The 21,120-nt window shown below is 38.8% G+C and overlaps 2 protein-coding genes across 2 annotated transcripts; one reads left to right on the forward strand and one right to left on the reverse strand.

The window, feature by feature from the left end:
• The first annotated feature begins 5,332 nt into the window (after positions 1-5,332).
• Positions 5,333-11,539, forward strand: LOC121640169. The gene is made up of 5 exons (XM_041985867.1): positions 5,333-5,635; positions 7,426-7,707; positions 7,799-8,062; positions 8,564-8,719; positions 10,526-11,539. Exons 1-5 carry the CDS (start codon positions 5,605-5,607, stop codon positions 10,582-10,584), a joined length of 792 nt encoding a protein of 263 aa, XP_041841801.1. The 5' UTR covers positions 5,333-5,604; the 3' UTR covers positions 10,585-11,539.
• Positions 11,540-19,303: 7,764 nt separating this feature from the next.
• On the reverse strand, positions 19,304-20,994 carry LOC121640328. The gene is made up of 3 exons (XM_041986040.1): positions 20,911-20,994; positions 19,597-19,912; positions 19,304-19,506 (listed from the first exon to the last, which is right to left on the reverse strand). The coding sequence occupies exons 1-3, from the start codon at positions 20,992-20,994 to the stop codon at positions 19,304-19,306; spliced, it is 603 nt and encodes a 200-aa protein (XP_041841974.1).
• Between the last annotated feature and the right edge of the window lie 126 nt (positions 20,995-21,120).

Consider the following 21,120-nt stretch of genomic DNA (forward strand, 5'->3'; position numbering starts at 1 on the left):
ATGAAGGGCTGCTGTAAGTGATGGAAACCAGCAGGTGTCGCTGTGCTGCTGCATCTGAAGCTTCGAGCGTTTCATCAACACAGTAAACCTTCCTTCAAACGTCACTGCAGGTTTGTTCATCCATAAAACCACAAAAACACCTCAGAGTGAGGATATGAGTTTTATCTTTGCTTCTGACGAGTGCAGTTAGTGCTCTGCAGACATGACAGTGTAAGCAATGTAGTGTAAGTGTAAGCAACATTTTATTTTACCTGTGCAGCACTTTGGGTACCTGATGGTATGTGAAAGCGCTATATAAATAAAGATTGAAGCAACTTAAAGTTTAATTTAATTTGAGGAACCGTAAAGCCGTGAATTGAAATTGTGTAAATTTTCAGCTGTGAGTGGTGCATTTACACTGATGTTAATCATAAACTAACCATGAACTCAGCTGTAGACTAAAATATAGTCTAATTTGAGGCCATCTGTCTGACAGCTAAAGCTTGGCTGACATTGCTTCATGCACCAGAACAAAGATCCAGAGGACGAGTTTAGAAATTCATTCATCTTTGTGCAAAATTTCCTGGATGTTTGGCTTTAAAAGGTATAGCAGCTTTGTAAAGGTGACATCCTACTCTCTGTACTCCATCTGCCAAGAATGGATCCAGCTTAAAGATGTGACTGTTCTTTCTGACGGTGGTAAAATGCATCCTGGGATGCTTCTACTTTCAGTCATTGCCTAATGACTGCAGCCTTTAGCCAGGAGGTAGTATTATCAGATGTTTGGCAGCAGTCATTGTGTGTTTTGACCCTAAACCAAAACACCCTCCTGCTGGTGGGTCAGTAGAGGTAGCCAGCCTCTACTCACTCCCTCCTGGCTCCCAGTTTGCCTCCTCTCTCTTTCTCCATATCCAACAGTAGGCTCTCTCTGCTGCCTGATTGATTGTGCTGGGAAGCCTCTGCATCCTACCACAATCAGGTACAAACATGCCTGCCAACCTTCATCCCTGCAGTCCTGCACCAGGTCACTGTAGCGCTCATTTTTCCTCTGGTATGCTTCTTCACACCTTTCCTCCAACGGCACAGTGAGCTCCACGATGATGATCTTCCTCCCTTCAGCAGAGAACAAAGTCCTATCCTTGTAGCGTCGTTGTTCCTTGTGAATATTTCTGCTTTTGATGGAGCTGGATCAATTCCAACTCAGCCTTTGCAACATCTTCTGCCGTGAGTACTTTGGCTTTTATGGTTTGTTCAATGTCAGCTATCATGCCAACTCTGTCTTTTCTGGACAAAGAAGATGGACATTGACTTTAGGAGGATGAAATCTGCACACAAGCCAATCAGGATTCTGGTTGAGGTGGTGGAGGTTGTGGACAGCTACTAATAAATAATTACTTAGGTGTGTACTTGGATAGCAGACCAGAGGATCATCATAGATGCTGTGTACAGGAGGGGGATGACCAGACTTTACTTCCTAAGAAAGTTCAGGAGCCTCATTTATAAAACTCCTCATACTTACTAAAAGTGTATGTATGCCCAGAACCCAAAGTTTGTGTGCCCCCAAAATATTCAGATTTATAAAACAAGACGTCCACACAGGTGAAAGCTTTATAAATAACACTCTTCCTGAATGTTTGCACAGGTGAAATTGGCTCATATCTCCTACACACCAATATTCTACCATAAATAGTCAATGCAAAATACCTTATGTTTATAAATAAGTCAGCGGTGGCATTTTAAGCTTAATCAAGCTTGTTGGTGAGGAAGAGGTTTGCACAAACATTATATTTGGGGAAATACGAATAAAGGAAAGGTTGAGTTTTCCGTTGTGTCTAATGTTTTGCTTTCTGCTTCCTGTTAGTTTATAAACCTGGTTTAATTTGCTAATTTGCTGAGGTATTGTTGTACTGACATCTAGTGAAAATATTGCAGACTGCATCATTATAAATTCTCAGCCTCACTCTTTGTCTGAACAAACAGCACAAACTCATCTGAAAAATCTTTTAAATTTACCTAAATAAGAGGACTGTACATTACAGTACAAACCCAAAGAAAACTATCTGTCATTAGACACACAAAACCTGTAAAATTCCTACTGAGAGAGATAATTACAAGCAAAGAGCAAGCGTTACACAAGAACAAGACCGGGAAGTGAGACTAACTATTTTCACTAAACTAAAGTAAACAGGCCTTGAAACAGACATCCAACGGAAACCAAAATGACACAGAAATCCTGAAATCTCAGAGAAAATGTCACCTAAAAGAAGAAGTTAAATCCCCAAGACCATGACATCTCATTTTTTCAGAGTGGTTTCCATTTGCTTTATTTTAACCATTAGTATTTATTTGAGATTTGATTTCAATGCTTGTTTGTCTTCATGTTTTATTTATTTATTTATCAGTGCTTCTCTTGAATTTATTTTCTTCTTCCTTTTGCTTCTGCTTGAGCCAGGTAACTTTCAGGATATAAGCAGGTACAAGACCAACACTCTGGAGAGATTCTTCAAATCACAGTAACCATAGTTTATTCATTATCTATCTGTGGTCATTTAAGTTATGTTAAAAAAAGTAAAAAAAAAAAAAAACCTCCGAGCCACTGTGTGCTAATTTGCCTCCATGTAAAAGGCAAGCAGGCAGAGTTAGTGAAAACAGAATGATGTGATATCTAAAACGAGAGTGACCACATGTTTATAAACCACAGAAGCACAACTATTTCCATTGTCACTCTATGAGACATTCATTTTCTCTACAATTCTTTCATCCGTTTTAGATTGTTTAAGCTGTAAAAGGTCATAAAATAGTAGAAATGAAAAATTATTACACCCTGATATCCAAGAAAACAAATCCAAAAACCTAGTTTTGTCTGAGAAAACCTACATTTTAAGTTTAATATGTCAGAAACAACAGAAACAAATATTCACAAATGAGAGGCACCAAAGAATTTTTTATTTATTCTTAGACATGATGGCAGCTGAAGATGAGAAGAACAAAGAACAAAAAGGTGCTTCCTATCACCTCCGACTTTAAAGGTTTGCTTACAAACAGTCTTTCATCATTTAGATCTTTCTGACGTCAAAAACAAAGAATCAAACTCAGTGTTGTTCTTAATCTGACTTTAACAGGAAATAAAACGACCGCATACAAACACAGAGACCTTGTTCTCACATACAGGATGTACATGATCCACCAACAGGAACAAATCATTGTTTTCAGAGGTTTCTGCATTCACCAGTAAAATGGATTTGAAAAAAGCATCGCTGCTGAGTATAAACTACCTCTGAACACACCTCAATGCAACAATTAATAATGATGTAACCACAGTTTCATCTAGAAATGGTTTCAGTTCGTCTGTTAATGAAAGTAGGGATGAGCAGATCATATCAACCATTCAAAATATGGGATTTGTTACTTTATTGAATATTTTAAGATTTCACTCTGCTGATACAAAACATGACAACTATTTTCACTTCTGAAAGTTTTAGGCAATAAAATAGCTGTGAAGCAACAGTGTATTCCTTCTGTGTCACACGATCATGGCAGCCTATCAGATGTCTTTATGTCATGATGCAGCTGTTAGTGAGAGTGTGTATTTTTTTTTATGTAGGGGCCTATATATATATATATATATATATATATATATTACTGGCTTAATTCAGGTTTTTGTGCTTTATGTTTTGTTATATTTATCTAACTAATTTTAGATATTTCATTTATTATTTAATAAATGTGAATAATCCCATGTTAATTTAAACTATTTTATAATAAAAAAAAAATATTCATCGCTTTTTGTTTAATTTACTCATCAGTATCATTTACATCATGTTGCCACGAGTCATGTCTTCACAAATTCCCCTTTACTGTACGGCCTTTTAGCATTAGAACTGTTCTATACCAGCTGATATGGTGCCAGCATGACAGTGTCTGAAAGTTTTGTAAATTTGTGGGAAAAATTGCTTTGCTTTCCAACCTGATATTCAAGTTTTTTATCATCCATCCATTTTGTGCTGCTTATCAGGGGTAGGATTGCAGGGGCAGCTGCCTAAGCAGGAAAACCCAGACTTTCCTCTCCCTGGCCACATTCACCAGCTCATCCAGGGGATCCTGATGCGTTCCCAGGCCAAATGAGAGATGTAGTACATCCTGCGTGTCCTGGGTCTTCCCTGGAGTCTCTTTCTTGTGTAATGTGCCCGGAACACCTCACCAGGGAGGCGTCCAGGAGGCATCCTGACCAGATGCCCGAGCCACCTCATCTGGCTCCTCTCGATGTGGAGGAGTAGCGACTCTACTCTGAGCCCCTCCCGGATCACTTCAGCTTCTCACCCTGTCTCTAAGGGAGAGCCCAGCCACCCTGCAGAGAAAACTCCTTTCAGCCGCTTGTATTCAGGATCTTGTTCTTTTGGTCACTACCCACAGCTCATGACCATAGGTGAGGATAGGAATGTAGATCGACCGGTAAATCTTGCCCCCTCCAAGACCCTGAAGAGGGTGTAGAGCTGGTCCACTGTTCCACAACAGAAACAAAAACCACACTGCTCCTCCTCAGTCCTTGGTTCGACTACCTGATGCACCCTCCTCTCCAGGACCCCCTGAATAGACCTTACCAGGGAGCCTGAGGAGCATGATCCCCCTGTAGTTGGAGCACACCCTCCAGTCCCCCTTTTTGAAGAGAGGGACCACCACCCCAGTCTGCCAGTCCAGGTGAACTGTCCCAGATGTCCACGTGATGCTGCAGAGGCATGTCAACCAAAACAGCCCTACAGCATCCAGAGCCTTAAGGAACTCTGGGTGGACCTCATCCACCCCCGGGGTCCTGCCACTGAGGAGCTTTTTAACCATCTCAGCGACCTCAGCCCCAGAGATAGGAGAACCAGCACCAGCTACCCCAGACTCTGCTTCCTCATCGGAAGACGTGTTGGCGGGATTGAGTTTTCCTTCCACCGCCTCACAACGTTCTGAATCGAGGTCAGCAGCCCCCATCCCCACTGTACAGTGTTGATGGAGCACTGCTTTCCCCTCCTGAGCTGCACTAAATGTGAGAGATTTATTTTAATAATAATAATAATAATAATAATGGTCATGTGAAACTGTTCAAGTTAATTAATAATTTTTGTCTTTTTGTCACAAATACAAATTGCTTTTATGCATTTAATGTTACATTTATGTCAACAAATATAAGAAAAAGATATTGAGAGGAAGCAGCAATGATTCATTCAGCGCTGTTATTCATGGATGCAGAAATCTTTTAAACAACCTGAACTTGGTGAGAATACAAAGACCAGTCACGTACATCCTGTATGTGAAAACAAGGTTTTTGCGTCTGCACGAAGTTGTTTCATTTCCTGTTTCTCTAAAGTTAGACTCAACGGCTTCTTCATTCTGATTCTGTGGTTTTCAGCCCAAACTGAGAAAGATCTGGATAATAACAGAGTGAACTTGTTTTTAATCAAACTGATGACTGTTGGACATAAGAAGCAGCAGGAGTGATATGAGTTTATTAAAAGTCCAACAAACCTTTTTTTTCTTTCTTTCTTTTTTACATTCAGCTGTTTGTGATGATTTCCTGTGTTAGATGAAGGTGTGGTATTCTGTCAGGACCAACTTACTATACGACAGCATAACGACATCATGGCGTTCACATCCCTCTGTCTCTTGATCTGTAAGTAAATAATTTATTTCTCATTGTTTTACAGTGTTTTACCTTCTGTTAATCAGCATGTTTATCTCCATCCTTACTGATGTTTGATCATTTTTTAATTGCTTTCTCAGAACAATCAAATGTGAAAATCATCAAAACTTGTTCTGTATGTTGGGAAACAGTTTGGATGTTTTATTTTGGGCAGATTTCTCTGTTTCTCATGTGGATATTTAATTTTTTTTGTTTCTGGCACATTAAACTTAAAATGTTGTTTTTCTCAGACAAAACCGGACTTTCTGATTTGTTTTTTTGGTTAAAAGGTTGTAATAAATGTCAGCTAAAACTATTTTCTGAATGCCTAAACAATCTAAAGTGGTTAAAACACTTGTTTTTGCTCTTTGGTGAACAGTTACATTTTGTTTCATTAAAGTAAGTTTGTAATTTTTATTTTATTTAGTTCATTGTTTGTCTTGTTTTTCTGTTTTAGTTCAGCTCATGTTCTATCTTCCTGTTTTATTTTGTACAGAAAGCCCCTTGTTTATTCTGTTGTCTTTACTTCCTGTTCGCGTAACACACCTGCTCTTTACTTGTAATTTTCTCCTTCAGTGTATAAAATATATTTTCCAGGGTTTGCTATGATCAGGACAGATTGTTGCTGTTGTCAGCACTTCTTATTCAAAATTAGGTCTTTAGTTCCTGTTTGTCATATCTTTGGGTCGTACACCTTTCTCACTTCTGGTATCCATAGTAACCACAGTAACGACTACAAACAAATTAGGAAATTAAAGTTTATTCTCCAAAAAGCTGTCATCTGTAGATGAAAGCGTTTTCTTAGAGAGATGAGGTTTTTTTATCTTCCTTTTTAAAACAAAACTCTATTTCTCTGCCAATTTTTCTTTTGCTCTCTGGCCCACATCCTGAGTGGTTTGGTTTCCGCTCAGCAGCCTGTCTTCAGAAGACAAAGCTCTTTAAAAGAAGATACCAACACATGAGAGGAAACAAAGACCAACATTAGCTAAATATGAATATTGGGCTTCCTGTCATGGCCACAAACATTATACCAACTGAATAATAATCACACCAATCAGCCAATCACATGGCAGCAACTCAACACATATAGTCATGTAGACATGCTGAAGACGACTTGCTAAAGTTCAAACTGAGCAAAAGGATAAGGAAGAAAGGGGATTTAAGTGACATTGAACAACATGATTGTTAGTCTGAGTATTTACTGGGATTTTCACACTCTAGGGTTTACAGAGACGGTCTGAAGAAGAGAAAATATCCAGTAAGCAGCAGTTGTCTGGACCAGAATGTCTGGTTGATGTCAGAGGAGAATGGACAGACTGGTTGGAGATGATAGAAATGCAACAGGAAGTCCAATAAGAACTGGTTCCCACCAAGGTCTGCAGAACAGCATCTCTGAACACACAAAACGTCCAGCCTTGAAGCAGATGGGCTACAGCAGCAGAAGACCACACCGGGTGCCTCCTGTCAGCTAAGAACAGGAAACTGAGGCTACAATTCACACACACTCACCAACACTGGACAATAGAAGATGGAGAAACATTGCTGATGAGTCTCCATTTCAGCTCCACATTCAGATGCTAGGCTCAGAATTTGGTGAAAACATCATGAAAGCATAGAACCAATCCTGACGTGGATCAACACTTTAGGACTCTTTAGTACCAACTTGTTATGTTTGAACCACCACAGCCACATGAGTATTGCTGCTGAACATGTCCATCTTATTTGAATGTGAATAAATTATCATCAGAAAAACAAGTCCTGACTGAAATATTCTCTCTCAGGCTGCTTCTCTGCAGCCACTGCTTCTGTGCAGATGAACATTGCTCCCGACCGATCTCAGTTCTTCCGATACGACCGTATCACTCTGACATGTGTGGGGAACTCCAGTGGATGGATAGTGAAGAGGAACACAACGCTCCGAACTGCTCAGGCATGTGAAAAGGGCTGGGCAACCGCACGCGAGTCCTCCTGCACCATCGATAATGCTTACCCAGAAGATACTGGAGTGTACTGGTGTGAATCTCCAGAAGGAGAGAGCAACACCATCAACATCACAGTGACTGGTAATGCCACATGAACATGCATGTTTTTGTCTATTTCATTGTTGGTACAAAATAAAATGACATAAATTTTTGTCTCAAATTTACATTTTAGCTCACAGTGTGATCATTAAGAGTCCTGTACATCCTGTCATGGAGGGAGATGATGTTCCACTTCATTGTTCCCACAAGAAAGAGGATGATGAATATGCAACATCAAACTTTTCTGCCACCTTCTACAAAGATGGTACTTTCATTGGGAGAGAAGAAACAGGGAAGAAGACTCTGAGAGCAGTGTCCAAGTCTAAAGATGAAGGTTTCTACAAATGTCAGCATCCTTCTGGAACAAACTCATCACAAACCTGGCTGACAGTGAGGGGTAAGGCTCTGATTCTTAGTCTTATAGAGGTTCTGTTTGCCATTAAAACAGAATTTATTGGCAGCATTAAAAAGAGGACCAGCTTTCCTTTAGGCCCTCCCTCTCTGCTGTGCACCAGCTCTGCTGCACAGCCCCTCCCTAACAGAAAAAACAATGTCACTTTATATGCTTTTTACATGTTACATCGGTGTTTTGCAAATGGTTTTAGAACAATTTTATGGTCATTTCAAATGAAAGTAACTAAACTAACCTGTTATATTATATTAATACCCACCAAAATTAATTTTATCCCACATTTGATAGGTTTCATTTAAAAATCCTGATTATTACCCTTTTTAATCTATCAACAAATAATAAATTAGACTTGTAGCAGTTTGACTCAGTCAATCTGCTCATGTGGAGAAAAAAATAAATGTAACTTTACTAATATGTACCTAGAATAAGTTTTTCTGTATTTCTGTGATAGCATCAAACTAATTAGTCCTTTTTGTTTTTTCCTAGACAAATCCGAGCTTGATCCTCACATCACTCCTCCTACTCCTTCTCCTCCTCCTCCTCCCATATCTGGGATCAGGCTGATTTGTGGCATTCTGCTCTTCATCATCTTCAACATCATATTCATCTTCTGTATTTACAGATACTGCAAGTGGAAAAAGGGTAAGAACACCTGAAAGAACCTTTACAGAATAAACCTGAAAGAAAAATAATTTTTACTTGCTGTGATGGTGAGAAAAATCTCGTTTGAATGTCGAGACTTTGCTGCAGCAACAAAATCCATCAGTCATCAGTAACCCATCAATAACTTCAAGTGCAGCTTTTACTATTCTTTCTACCGTATTTTATCCTTATTCAACTCTATTTCTATTTTAGTCTTGTTTTTTTATTACTATTGTAATATTTTACTGTACACATTTTACCTGTTTATCTGTAAATATTTTAACTTTTCAACTTTCTTGCTCCTACATGTTTAACTATGAAAAGTGAAGTCGATACAAACACAAAAATGTAAATACTAGTAATCATGAACATTGTTATATAGCTAATGAAATAAAGAATCTTGAAAATAAAAAAAAAACAACCCTTACTGACTGCAAAGCTTCTGATGTAGCAAAGCAGCCCCACATCATGATACTCCGGCTGCATCACAGTTTGGTGTTGGTGTGAACTTTTTCTTCCTCCAGTCACAGGCTTGTCCACTTCTACCATAAAGTCCAGCTTTTAGCTAAGATGTGTTGTTCTACATCCAGGAGGTCTTTTGCTAATTTAAAACATACCTGAGTGTTGCATTTGTAAGATGAGTTTCCTTAATTTTGTCCTTTTATTAACACGCAAATTGGGACTTTAATGTGTTAATTGTGATTAATTTATTACAAAAACAACACTTTAAAAAAGTTAAAAGCACTCCGACATGTTGAAAACTGTTACTCATGGCACAGTCACTTCAACATTAGGACTGTTTATTTTGGTCCAGAGATAGTTTGTATACAATATTATTTTTACAATATTACTGTTTGTGTTTATTATTTTATTCAGTCTTTCACTAAAAGTCATTTAAATAAATAAAAAAGCTTGTTTTTAGGGTAAATAGTTATGTGATTAAAATGTGATTAGTTGACATTAATTTATTTCAAAGCCTTTTATTAATTAGATAAATTATTTATTCGAGTCCCATCCCTAATTAACACAACTTTTATCAATATCAGGTTTTCTATGTAACAGCAGTTTGTGCAGATGTTTCTACATTAGATTTCAGCTCTTGTCAGCCTCTTACAGGACATGTTGATGTCTTGATTGTTTTTTCTTATTTAAGAGCAGCATCATTAAATGTTCTCATTTTATTTTATAAAGTTTATCTCATTATGAATTGATGATTGACATTAAAGTTGCTGTGTTAAACTGTTCTACAGTAGCCCTGAATGAACAAACCTGGATGTTTTTCAGATTTTTAGTGGTCACTGTAGTTTGTCCTGTTTGTTCAGATGAGAAAGAAAACCGAGGCTGAACGTATTTATAGTCATGTGGTTTGTATTATTGCCACTAAATGTCAGTCCAACAAAACCACAACCTTCAAACTCATGTTAACAGTTTCATCTGCCTTAATTAAAAAAAAATGTTAAAGTGTTTAAAATGACGTCTCATCTGTCAGCAGCAACATGTTTGTTAATGTGCATAAAATCATCCTGCCCTCAAAATAAGAACATTATTAGAGACAAAGTGAAATTAGGTCATACCCATTTGCTTTTAGCTTATAACAGGAAGTACAGCTTCTATTCAGAGTGAAATCAGTAAGTTTAATGTTCAGTAAACTCTGGCACCCTCTACCTGAGCTTCAAAGTAGCACATCAAATGACGACAATGATGAAGATGATGATGTGATAAAGAAGAGACAGAGTCAGACCTGAAATGGGAGAGAAATGGGTTATCAGTCATGTATTACTGATGGTTCTTCTGGTTCTCTTGCAGCCCGAGCTCAGGCTAAGAGGACATCTTTGAACCAGGGACTGATGGGAGGAAAAAAATGATGAAGAGGAGCAACAGTCAGTGCTGATATTAAATAAGCTTGTTCATATAATAACAGAACTAAGGCAATATCATTTCTAGTGCAATCATGACTTGAACAAATAACCTGCAATATTATCTACAACAAAATATTTTTTTTTTACAGTTGACACAGAAAAACAGAAAAGAATTATAGTAAAAGCAAAACTATAAACAAGGGGCAACGACAACAAAGAATATCAATTTAATATGACAATATGACAAAATGTGCAAAACATATGACATACCACACATTTTTATATAACACAGTTTTTATCATTATACACATTTTTTCTTATTTTCTGAAATGTTGCTTTTGTTGTGAAACTTGTTTTAAAATGTTTAAGCTGTTTTTTTGTTTTCCTGTTTTCTGTACATGTTGTGCTTAATCTATTGTATTTTTAGTGTTGTTGCCTTTCACCTTCGAGTCACTTTAGTTTATACATTCACGTCTATATTTTTGTAATTTTAAGAGGATTTTCTTTTCGTTAACATATAACCGTACTGTGTTACTTTTAAACAGTCATTAAATTACAGCACTGGACTGACAGTTTCACTATCTGCCAAAAGGGGGCGCCATTCTCCCTGTAATACATTACAGACCGAAAGACTCAAACTCAATCCTGAACATAATAAGCTATGGATAAGATATCTATTAATTTTATCCATCATTTCGGATCATTTAAACCTTCTGAATTATTTTAAAGCATCCACCTAGAGGCAGCAGTCAAAAAGTTGTTGGTGTGTTTTCTGGTATTACACAAAGGCCGGGAGGTGGGGGGGAGGAGGTCTCTAATTAAAGGTCCGGTGAATGCCTATAATAAATATTCATTAAATATATATATATATATATATATATATATATATATACATATATATATATTATTCACCTGATGCTGATATTCATCATATATTGTTCCTTCTGTGTTTAGAAGGAAGCAGCTTCACAGCTTTAAATTTATCCTGCTGACTTTAAACCTTTTAGTTTGTAAATCCTGAACATTGCATCCTTCTTTCTCATAATTTTTTTTATTTTATAAATATATGTGAAGAAATATTTTAACTTTTGGTGTTTAAAGAGAAAACTGCTGCTAAATCTGTTTATGTGTTTAGTGCAGGGGTCTGCAGCCTTTCCAATCCAAAGAGCCATTTTTCCCTCAGCCAGCTAAATAAAACTCCTTTAGAGGTGCAAATGTTACAAGACTTTTCAAAAAGGCAACTTAATATATATTTTTAATGAAGAGCCACTGTAGTTCATTTGTTATTTTTGAAGAACTACATTTTTATTTCCACTTTTAGGTTTCAAAGTAAAGAAAAACTTTTATAAAAAGAGTATAAACAGACTTTCTTTTAAGGGATGTAGATATTTGTGGAAAATTATGTAAAAGAAAAACAAAGTCCCTGGTTTCTGTGGAAGTAATTTAAATACATATGGCAATCAATCATATTTACTCATACAATAACCACAAGTGTAATCATTCTTTTACTTGTAAAATGCATTTATTCATTTATTATTCTCAATTACATGTCATGATGTGTGTTTTCTTTTCTTTCTGATATAGAACATTACTGATATAGAACATTGACGTTATTATTCTCCTGTTGGGTCATTGTATGTGAGGTCAGGCCTACCACTCTTTTGGATTCATGACGTGGGAGAAGGATGAGCCTGATAGGCAGCTGATAGAACAGCCTGATTGGGCGAGAATGGTGCCTTTCAAATCTCCCTTTTCCTACTATCTGTTTGAAAGAATGATCTTCAGCTGGAACCAGGTTGAATAAAAACTGATGTTAATGATGCAAGAGCCAGAGTCTCTCTGGACGTCACGCGAGTCTGGACGACACTCTCAACTTGCAAGTGAAATTGTTTGTATTTTATACTTCTCCTGTAATAAATCTTCTAATTACTTTTACTCATTTAGACTCTTGGTAATTTTTCTATAACATTTCCAACCCAATGATAAGAAAGATAGATTTAAAAAAATATTTTAGTCATGTATTTAGAGGGATTGTGGAAGGTCCAGAGAACCACTTGCAGTTCCAGAGCCACAGGTTGGAGACCCCTGATGTAGTGATTGTAAACCAAAATTTACAGCATTTTCTTTATATAACTGTAGGCCTACTTTTAAAGGAAAGAGACATTTTGCGCTTAACAATGCGATTAATCGCGATCAATCGCAACATGTCATGCGATTAGTGGCGATTAAAAATTTTAATCGTTGCCCAGCACACACATATATATATATATATATATATATATATATATATATATATATATATATATATATATATATTATAATTATAATAATGGGTCAGGATGGAAAAAGAATGGAAGAATTGAATTTTTTTAGAATGTGAGGCTGAGATCCTGATGGTCCACATTGCAAAATGTAAAAAGGTTTTGTGTGGGGGGCATGGTCATCGCCATGGTCAGAAAGGCAGAGAAGGGCAGCAGGTGACAGATGCTGTCAATGTCACGTCAGAGGGCAAAACACACCAGATGCACTGGATGCTGGTAATTTAGTTCTTTGTTTGCATGTGCGTGGTTCGACTAATGGTGCATTCCAGTTGTTCACAAATGTCTGAATTTTCTAACTCCAAGTCAGAATTTTAATCAGAATACCTGTGAAGTTGGATCTCTAACTCAGAAAGTCGGATTATACTCAACAACTTACATAGAATTCAATTCATGCTCTTTGTTGCTTATGAAAACAGTAGGTTCATGTTTGGTTGTACGTCTGTAATTCTGAGAGTAGTTGGCAACGAACATCTTTGGGATTACGTTTATTTGAGCTCCCATTTCCAACACACCATGTCCAATTGAACCCACCATAAGGCAAACCCTCACTGCCCATGGTCAGGGGATGAGATGTTTCTGGCAAGGCTTGACCAGCTTCTGAAATACAAAGCTAAAGATGATCAGTCATTCAGAGGGGGGTGCACTTCTTGGGATTGTCAAAATGAGCAGATAATTTTGATGAGCTCATCACTTATCAGGAAAATTGCAGATGTTATGTTGAAACTGGTGCACAAAGACTTCATAAGGTTGTATGAAATAACAACAGGTGAAAACCTTGCCAGCATAATTTCAGATGTTGAGGCTGAATTTGCCAATAAAGGACCTCAGAGATCAGGCATATAATGGAGCTTTGAATATGACTGTAAAATACTCAGGTGCACAGGCTGTTATTCAGTGACTGTACTAGCACCATATATACACTGTGCAGCACACTGTGTCAGTTTAATTACACAACAAGCTTGCTCAGCCTTGTGTGCTTTCTGAAATGCACTTGACTGTATACATGACATTGGGACATTTCTTTGGGCAGTCTGGTAAGACTGCATTGCTGCAGCTGATGGGGAAGGGCCAGCCCTGTCCATCAGGCCTTTATGTCCCACAAGGTGGACTGTACACTCACCTGCTATCTGTGCTGTTCTCAGTCAATATGGGATGGTGCACTAGATGAAATGACTGCAAATCATTCTGAGTCTGCAAACAGAGCAGAGGGCTTACGTGTTCGACTACAGCAGGGTAAGGTTGTATTGGGACTTTTGCTTGCTTTAGATATGATTGGGGAACTAGAGGTTCAAAACACATGACTCCAGAAAAAGACTCAGAAAATGAAGAGCATGCTCTCTGCAGTCTCCTTGGTCAAAGACAGCTTGAAAAAGGTCTATGCAACCAGGTATTCAAACATAAGAAGATTTGGAAAACTCACTCCTGATTCCTACTGCTAATGATGCAGCAGTTGCAAATATCCTGAACTGAAAGACGAAGACTTGAGAGTCCAACAGGCCATGTTTAAAAACAAGTACAAGGTCAACACAGCTGCAGATGCTGTGCATGCTTTGAAAGAAATGTCCCCTGATGTCTGTGGCCTGTTTGATCAGATAGAGACATGTGAAAACTCTTATGCCTGAACATGGTGTTCGTTATATACAATCCATGACAAGCACAGAATTCCAACAACATAACACCACTCGGATTTAGATTGGGGGACCACTCCTCCCAATCACACCCCTCCAGGTCTTGCTGTCATTGCCCACATGGGCATTGAAGTCCCCCAACAGAATGAGGGAGTCCCTGGAAGGAATGCTCTCCAACACCCCCTCCGAGGACTCCAAAAAGGGTGGGTGCTCTGAACTACTGTTTGGTGTATAAGGGCAAACAACAGTCAGGACCCGTCCCCCCGTCTGAAGGCAGAGGGAAGCTACCCTTTCATCCTCCGGGATAAACCCCAACGTACAGGCTCCAAGTCGGGGGGCAACGAGCATGCCCACACCTGCTCCGCGCCTCTCACCAGGTGCAACTCCAGAATGGAAGAGGGTCCAGTCCCTCTCAAGAACAGTGGTGTCACATCCCCCAGCCTGATGCCGGTTTCTGTGTTTATGCAAATGCTGCATTGTAGTTGCAACTCTGCAATTGGCCGTGGATCTGAAGTAGACCTCCCTACCCTTTCGATTCCCTGATTGGTCGCCTCCAGTCACGCTTACCATTTGGTGGGAAATCAACCTTGGACATCCGACTGGACGGCTGCCTCCCCGCACTTCCACGTTAACAACCAACCCGCAGAACATCTGGCCTTTAAAAGAGAAGCAGCACCAGCATTCGAGGCAGCTGTTGTCTATTAGGCCCACAGCTGGCCAATTGGGATTGCATTGTTGTAGTGGCTGGTCTGAGTAACCAAGTGGTTGTAAGAGCTTTTAGATTTCCCTATAGTTTAGATACACTATTGTGTTTGGTTTGAGGTAAATTTAGATTGTTCGCTCTCATTGTGTGTGAGTAGCTTTGGGATAAGTTTAATAGCTAAGTTTTGTTTGTAGTTTGAATAGCATTTTGGTTCGTTTTCTAGTATACCCAGTGGTATTGATTTTGGTTTGGTTTTATACAAAAAGCTTTGTTTTGGTAAAAGTAATAAGAATAACAAGATTCTGGTTTGTATAGTATTTTGGAATTATATATATTTTGGTTTAAAGTCGTAAAAGTAAAGAAAACTGTTCATTTTGTGATTACTTGATTATTGATAGTTGTTAAAGTTAAATATTTCCCCAGTTGAGGACACCTTGTGTTAATTGGTTTTCGTTTACTTTAACCGGACAAGATATACCGAACATCGGACACCTTTTGTTGTTTTCTGTTGTATTTGTAACTGAACCTGGTTTTGTATTAAATTATTGTGTGTGTGTGTGTGTGTGTGTGTGTGTGTGTGTGTGTGTGTGTGTGTGTGTGTGTGTGTGTGTGTATATATATATATATATACACACACACAAGTTTGGTCTGGTTCGTTTTTGTTGTCGACCCACGGGATTTGTGAGACGGGGTCATAACAGTGGTTCCAGAGCCCAAGCCATGCACTGAGGTGAGTGCAACTATATCTAACTGGAACCGCTCAATCTCGCGCACCAGCTCAGGCTCCTTCCCCACCAGAGAGGTGACATTCGCATCCATAGAGCTAGCTTCTGCAGCTGAGGATCAGACTGCCAGGCTCCCCTCCTCTGGCAGCCGCCTAGCTCACACTGCACCTGACCCCTATGGCCCCTCCTGCAGGTGGTGAGCCCACGGGAGCCATGTCAACCTTTTGGGCTGAGCTTGACCAAGCCCCATGGGCAAAGGCGCCGCCACCAAGCACTCGCCTCCGCGCTCCACCTCCCAGCCTGGCTCCAGAGGGGGGCCTAAAGTCCGGACAAGGGAAACCTGGGTCCATGATTTGTAGTCCTCATAGGGGTGTTTTAGGCTGTGCTTCATCTGGTACCTGCTTGCCATGGGTTACCCTACCAGGGGCATAAATCTCCAACAACATAGCCACTAGAATCACCACGGTGGCAGCTCAGGGAGGAGCGTTATATTTATATATATATATATATATATATATATATATATATATATATATATATATATATATATATATATATATATAGATAAAAGTATAATCGGACGTATGGATCATGTAGTGATGGATGTTGCTCAGTCGGACATCAGCTTAAGTCTGTTGCTGTATTGAGGCATCCCAGTACCGAACGGCTCTGTACTGGTGTGTACCTTGGATCTGCCAACTGAGGTGTTGGGAGAGAACAAGATAATGGCTAAACCCCCCCACCCCGTGAAAACTGACAGTCCCGCAGAGGTCCCTCAGAGCCAAACTGCTGCATCCAAAGCGTGACAGAACGCTTGGAGGAGGTCCGTGATTCTCCTAGTAGGGCACAAGCACACTCAATAAAATCATATATAATTTATTAATGTACATAGTTAATATATACTATGTTTATAATTATTTTATATCAACAGTAAAGTAGGTTTCTGGAGGAAACCTTTGTGAAGTTTGTATATTTTTCCTGTGGATGAATGGATTCTCTCCCAGCTTCCTCCCACAGTCCAAAGTCATGTTAGGTTTATTTGAGTCTCTAACTTCTCGCTGGGAATGACTATGAGTCTGACTGAAATCGTCTCTTGCTTCTGTGATGGACCAGGAGCAGCTCCAGCACCCTCACATCTCTGCATTTGAATAATTTGTTATCTTGAGAAAACAGTTTGTTTTCTTGAGATAACGGGATAAATTTCCCTGTAATCCGGAGAAAAAGGTGTTAAAAAATGTGAGCCCAGCTGCTGTTGGCTTCTGTATAAAATAAAGCTCATCAGCTGCGGCGAGATTTTAATATTTCACTGTATGCAGGCTAAATATTAAATGGACCATAAACACCACTTAGAAACATGTTAATTCACAAATACTGTATAAATATGTTAATAATCGATAAGTAGTTTAGAAATTGAAATGATGTTGCCTTCTTCTATTTTTATTTGAACAAGCTTATTTAATATCAGCACCGACTGTTGCTCCTCTTCATCATTTTTTTCCCCCCATCAGTCCCTGGTTGGAAGATGTCCTCTTAGCCTGAGCTCGGGCTGCAAGGGAACCAGAAGAACCATCACTGATAAATGATTGATAACCTATATCTCTCCCATTTCAGGCCTGACCCTGTCTCTTATTCATCACATCATCATCATTTTCATTATCGTTGTCATATGACGTGGTACTCTGAAGATCAGGTAGAGGGTGCCAGAGTTTACTGAACATTGAACTTACTGATTTCACACTGAATAGAAGCTGTACTTCCTGTTATAAGCTAAAAGCAAATAGGCATGACCTCATTTTACTTTGTCTCTAATAATGTTCTTATTTTGAGGGCAGGATGAGTTTATGCACATTAACAAGCAGCAAAATGACAAATTTTTCAGCTCACAGAAACGACTTTCAGCTTTAAACATTTTACCATTTCCAAATTAAAAAAGTTAGATTATATTTTATTCGGATAAAAAGGTAAAACTCTTCTTTTTGACCTACAGACCTTCTAATGTGAGCAAAAAGTGTAGCAGTAGAAATGTTAATCAGTCACAGTTCAGGACTGGAATGCAGATGAAACTGTACACATGGGTGTGAAGGCTGTGGTTTTGTTGGACTGACATTTAGTGGCAATACTGCAGACCACATGAATATAACATACAAGACAACCCCTAAAAATCCTGGAAGAGGTTGAAAAGAGCTAAAAAAAAAAAAAAAAAAAAAAAAAAAAGCAAAAATAGCTGCACAAACTGCTGTTACATAGAAAAATCTATCTGCTACTAAATGGTGTTAATTAGAGGTGGCACGTTATTGAAAAAGAAACATCTAATCAAATACCGGCTTTGTAATTAATTATTCTTGATCAATCGCATTTTAATCACATAGCTAAATTTACCCCAAAAAGCAACTTTTTTTTATTTAAATGTTTTTTTTTAAATATTGTAAACTCAAGCCCTAGTAATGTCTAGAAAAATACTTTTAATTGCATTTCAGTTCCAAACAGCAGAAAAAGAAATAGAAACTATTGCTGGCCCAGTATTAACAGTCTTAAAGTTAAAGTGTCATTTTAAGTACTTTACTAGCAGCTCCAGCTGTTCTCTGATTAAGAGTCTACAACACGTTACAGTACTTTAATCTCTTTTAAAGATTTCATCCACATTCTTCATTAATAAGTATAAATATGTTTAATTAATATATTGATATAATTATTTAATTAATTTCTGACAGTAAGCCAGGTTGGGATCCACCAGCAGCAGCTTTTCCCATTTCATTTTCAGTCTGGTCCTGGGGCAGAGGTGAACGCCTCCTGCTCTGACTGCAGCTGTGAGGGCTAATGGACGGGGGAGGTGCGGAAGCGCTGCTCATTGACAAGACGTAAAGGTGCTTTCACGTCAGTTTCTAAAAGATTCCAGTAACACCAGAAAAAGTCTCTAGATTTGTCGTTAGTTGCTTCATTGACAAAGTCATACAGTGTGTTTGTATGGTCACACTGTTAAAGTTAAAATAACATGAACTGTACAGCACCTACAGTATATAAAACCAGTAGGTTTCTCTTCTGGTTTGATGGGTTTCACTAGAAATTAAAATAAAATAGTTTCAAAACAATGTGCAAAACACTGGTGTGACATGTGAAAAACCATATGAAGTCACATATGACACATTGTTTTTTTTCTGTTAGGGAGGGGCTGTGCAGCAAACCTAGTGCACAGCAGAGAGGGAGGGGGAGGGGCTAAAGGAAAGCTGACCCTCTTTTTAATGCTGCCAACAAATTTTATTTTAATGGCAACCAGAACCTATTTATGACTATGAATCAGAGCCTTACCCCTCACTGTCAGCCAGGTTTGTGGTGAATATCTTCATGCATCTAATCATGTTTAGACTTGGACACTGCTCTCAGAGTCATCTTCCCTGTTTCTTCTCTCCCAATAAAAGCACCATCTTTGTAGAAGTTGGCAGAAAAGTTTGATGTTGCATTTTCATCACCCTCTTCCTTGTAGAAACAATGAAGTGGAACATCATCTCCCTCAATCACAGGAAGTACAGGGCTCTTAATGATCACACCATGAGCTAAAATGTAAATTTGAGTTAAGAATTTATATAATTTAATTTGTTACAACAATAAAATAGACAGAATCATACATGTAAATATGGCATTACCAGTCACTGTGATGTTGATGGTGTTGCTCTCTCCTTCTGGAGATTCACACCAGTACACTCCAGTGTCCTCTGGGTAAGCGTTGTCGATGGTGCAGGAGGACTCGCGTGGGGTTGCCCAGCCCTTTTTGCATTTCTGAGCAGTTCGGAGCGCTGTGTTCCTCTTCACTATCCAACCACCGGAGGTCCCCACACATGTCAGAGTGACACGGTCATATTGGAAAAACTGAGATTGGTTGGGAGCAACGTTCATCTGCACGGAAGTAGTGGCTGCAGAGAAGCAGCCTGAGAGAGAATATTTCAGTAAGGACTTGTTTTTCTGTGGATAATTTATTGTTAGGGTTAGGGTTTGCCCTGAGGTGTTAAATATATGCATTTCTGTAATTAAGTGACTGATTTTTTTTAATGAACAATACAGAAATATTATTATTTCACAAATTGAAATAATTTCATTCTTTAATGTGTGTATATGCAATTACTAGCTATATTATACAATTTGCTAGGACTGGTTAGCAATCAATATTCAGTTGCTGCAGATTTGTCAACTGCACATCCATGTTGAGAATCTCCCGTTCCACCACATCCCAAAGCGGCTCTATTGGATTGATATCTGGCAACTAAGGAGGTCGTTGGAGTACAATGAACTCATTGTCATTTTCAAGAAAGCAGTTGGAGATGGTTTAAGCTTTGTGACATCATGCATTATCTTGCTGGAAGTAGCCATCTGGAAGTATTAGCCAGTATTAGTGGCCATTGGAAGTAGTCCATAAAGGGATGGACATGATCAGCAACAATACTCAGGCAGGCTGTAGCGGTTAAACAATGCTACGTTGGTACAACAGAGCCCTAAATTGTTGGTCCATGTCAGGATTAATTGATGCTTTCATGATGTTTTCACCAAATTCTGAACCTACCATCTGAATGTGAAGCTGAAATGGAGACTCATCAGACCAGCAACGTTTCTCCATCTTCTATTGTCCAGTGTTGGTGAGTCTGTGTGAACTGTAGCCTCAGTTTCCTGTTCTTAGCTGACAGGAGGCACCCGGTGTGGTCTTCTGCTGCTGTAGCCCATCTGCTTCAAGGATGGACGTGTTGTGTGTTCAGAGATCCTGTTCTGCAGACCTTGGTGGGAACCAGTGCTTATTAGACTTCCTGTTGCCTTTCTATCGTCTCCAACCAGTCTCTTTCTTTTTCCCCTTTTTGTTTTAATGTTTAACTATGTTTCTTATTTTCTGTAAAGCACTTTGAATCACCCTGTCATTCGATTGTGCTACAAAGAAATTTAATTTACAGGAGCAGAGGTGAGCATCTCTTCACCTCTGCTCTGTCCTTTTGTTTCCCAGATCCATCGCGGCAGTTCATCATTGATGTCGATGCCTCTAACTCCGGAATAGGGGCCATTCTCAGTCAGAGATGCTCAGATGATTAGACGCATCTTTCCTGTGCCTTCTTTTCCAGGAGCCTGTCTGCTGCCAAAATGAACTATGATGTTGGTAACCGGGAGCTCCTGACTGTTAAGTCGGCGCT

The sequence above is a fragment of the Melanotaenia boesemani genome, chromosome 5 (genome assembly GCF_017639745.1).
Source record: "Melanotaenia boesemani isolate fMelBoe1 chromosome 5, fMelBoe1.pri, whole genome shotgun sequence".
In the NCBI taxonomy this organism is placed as follows: Eukaryota; Metazoa; Chordata; class Actinopteri; order Atheriniformes; family Melanotaeniidae; genus Melanotaenia; species Melanotaenia boesemani.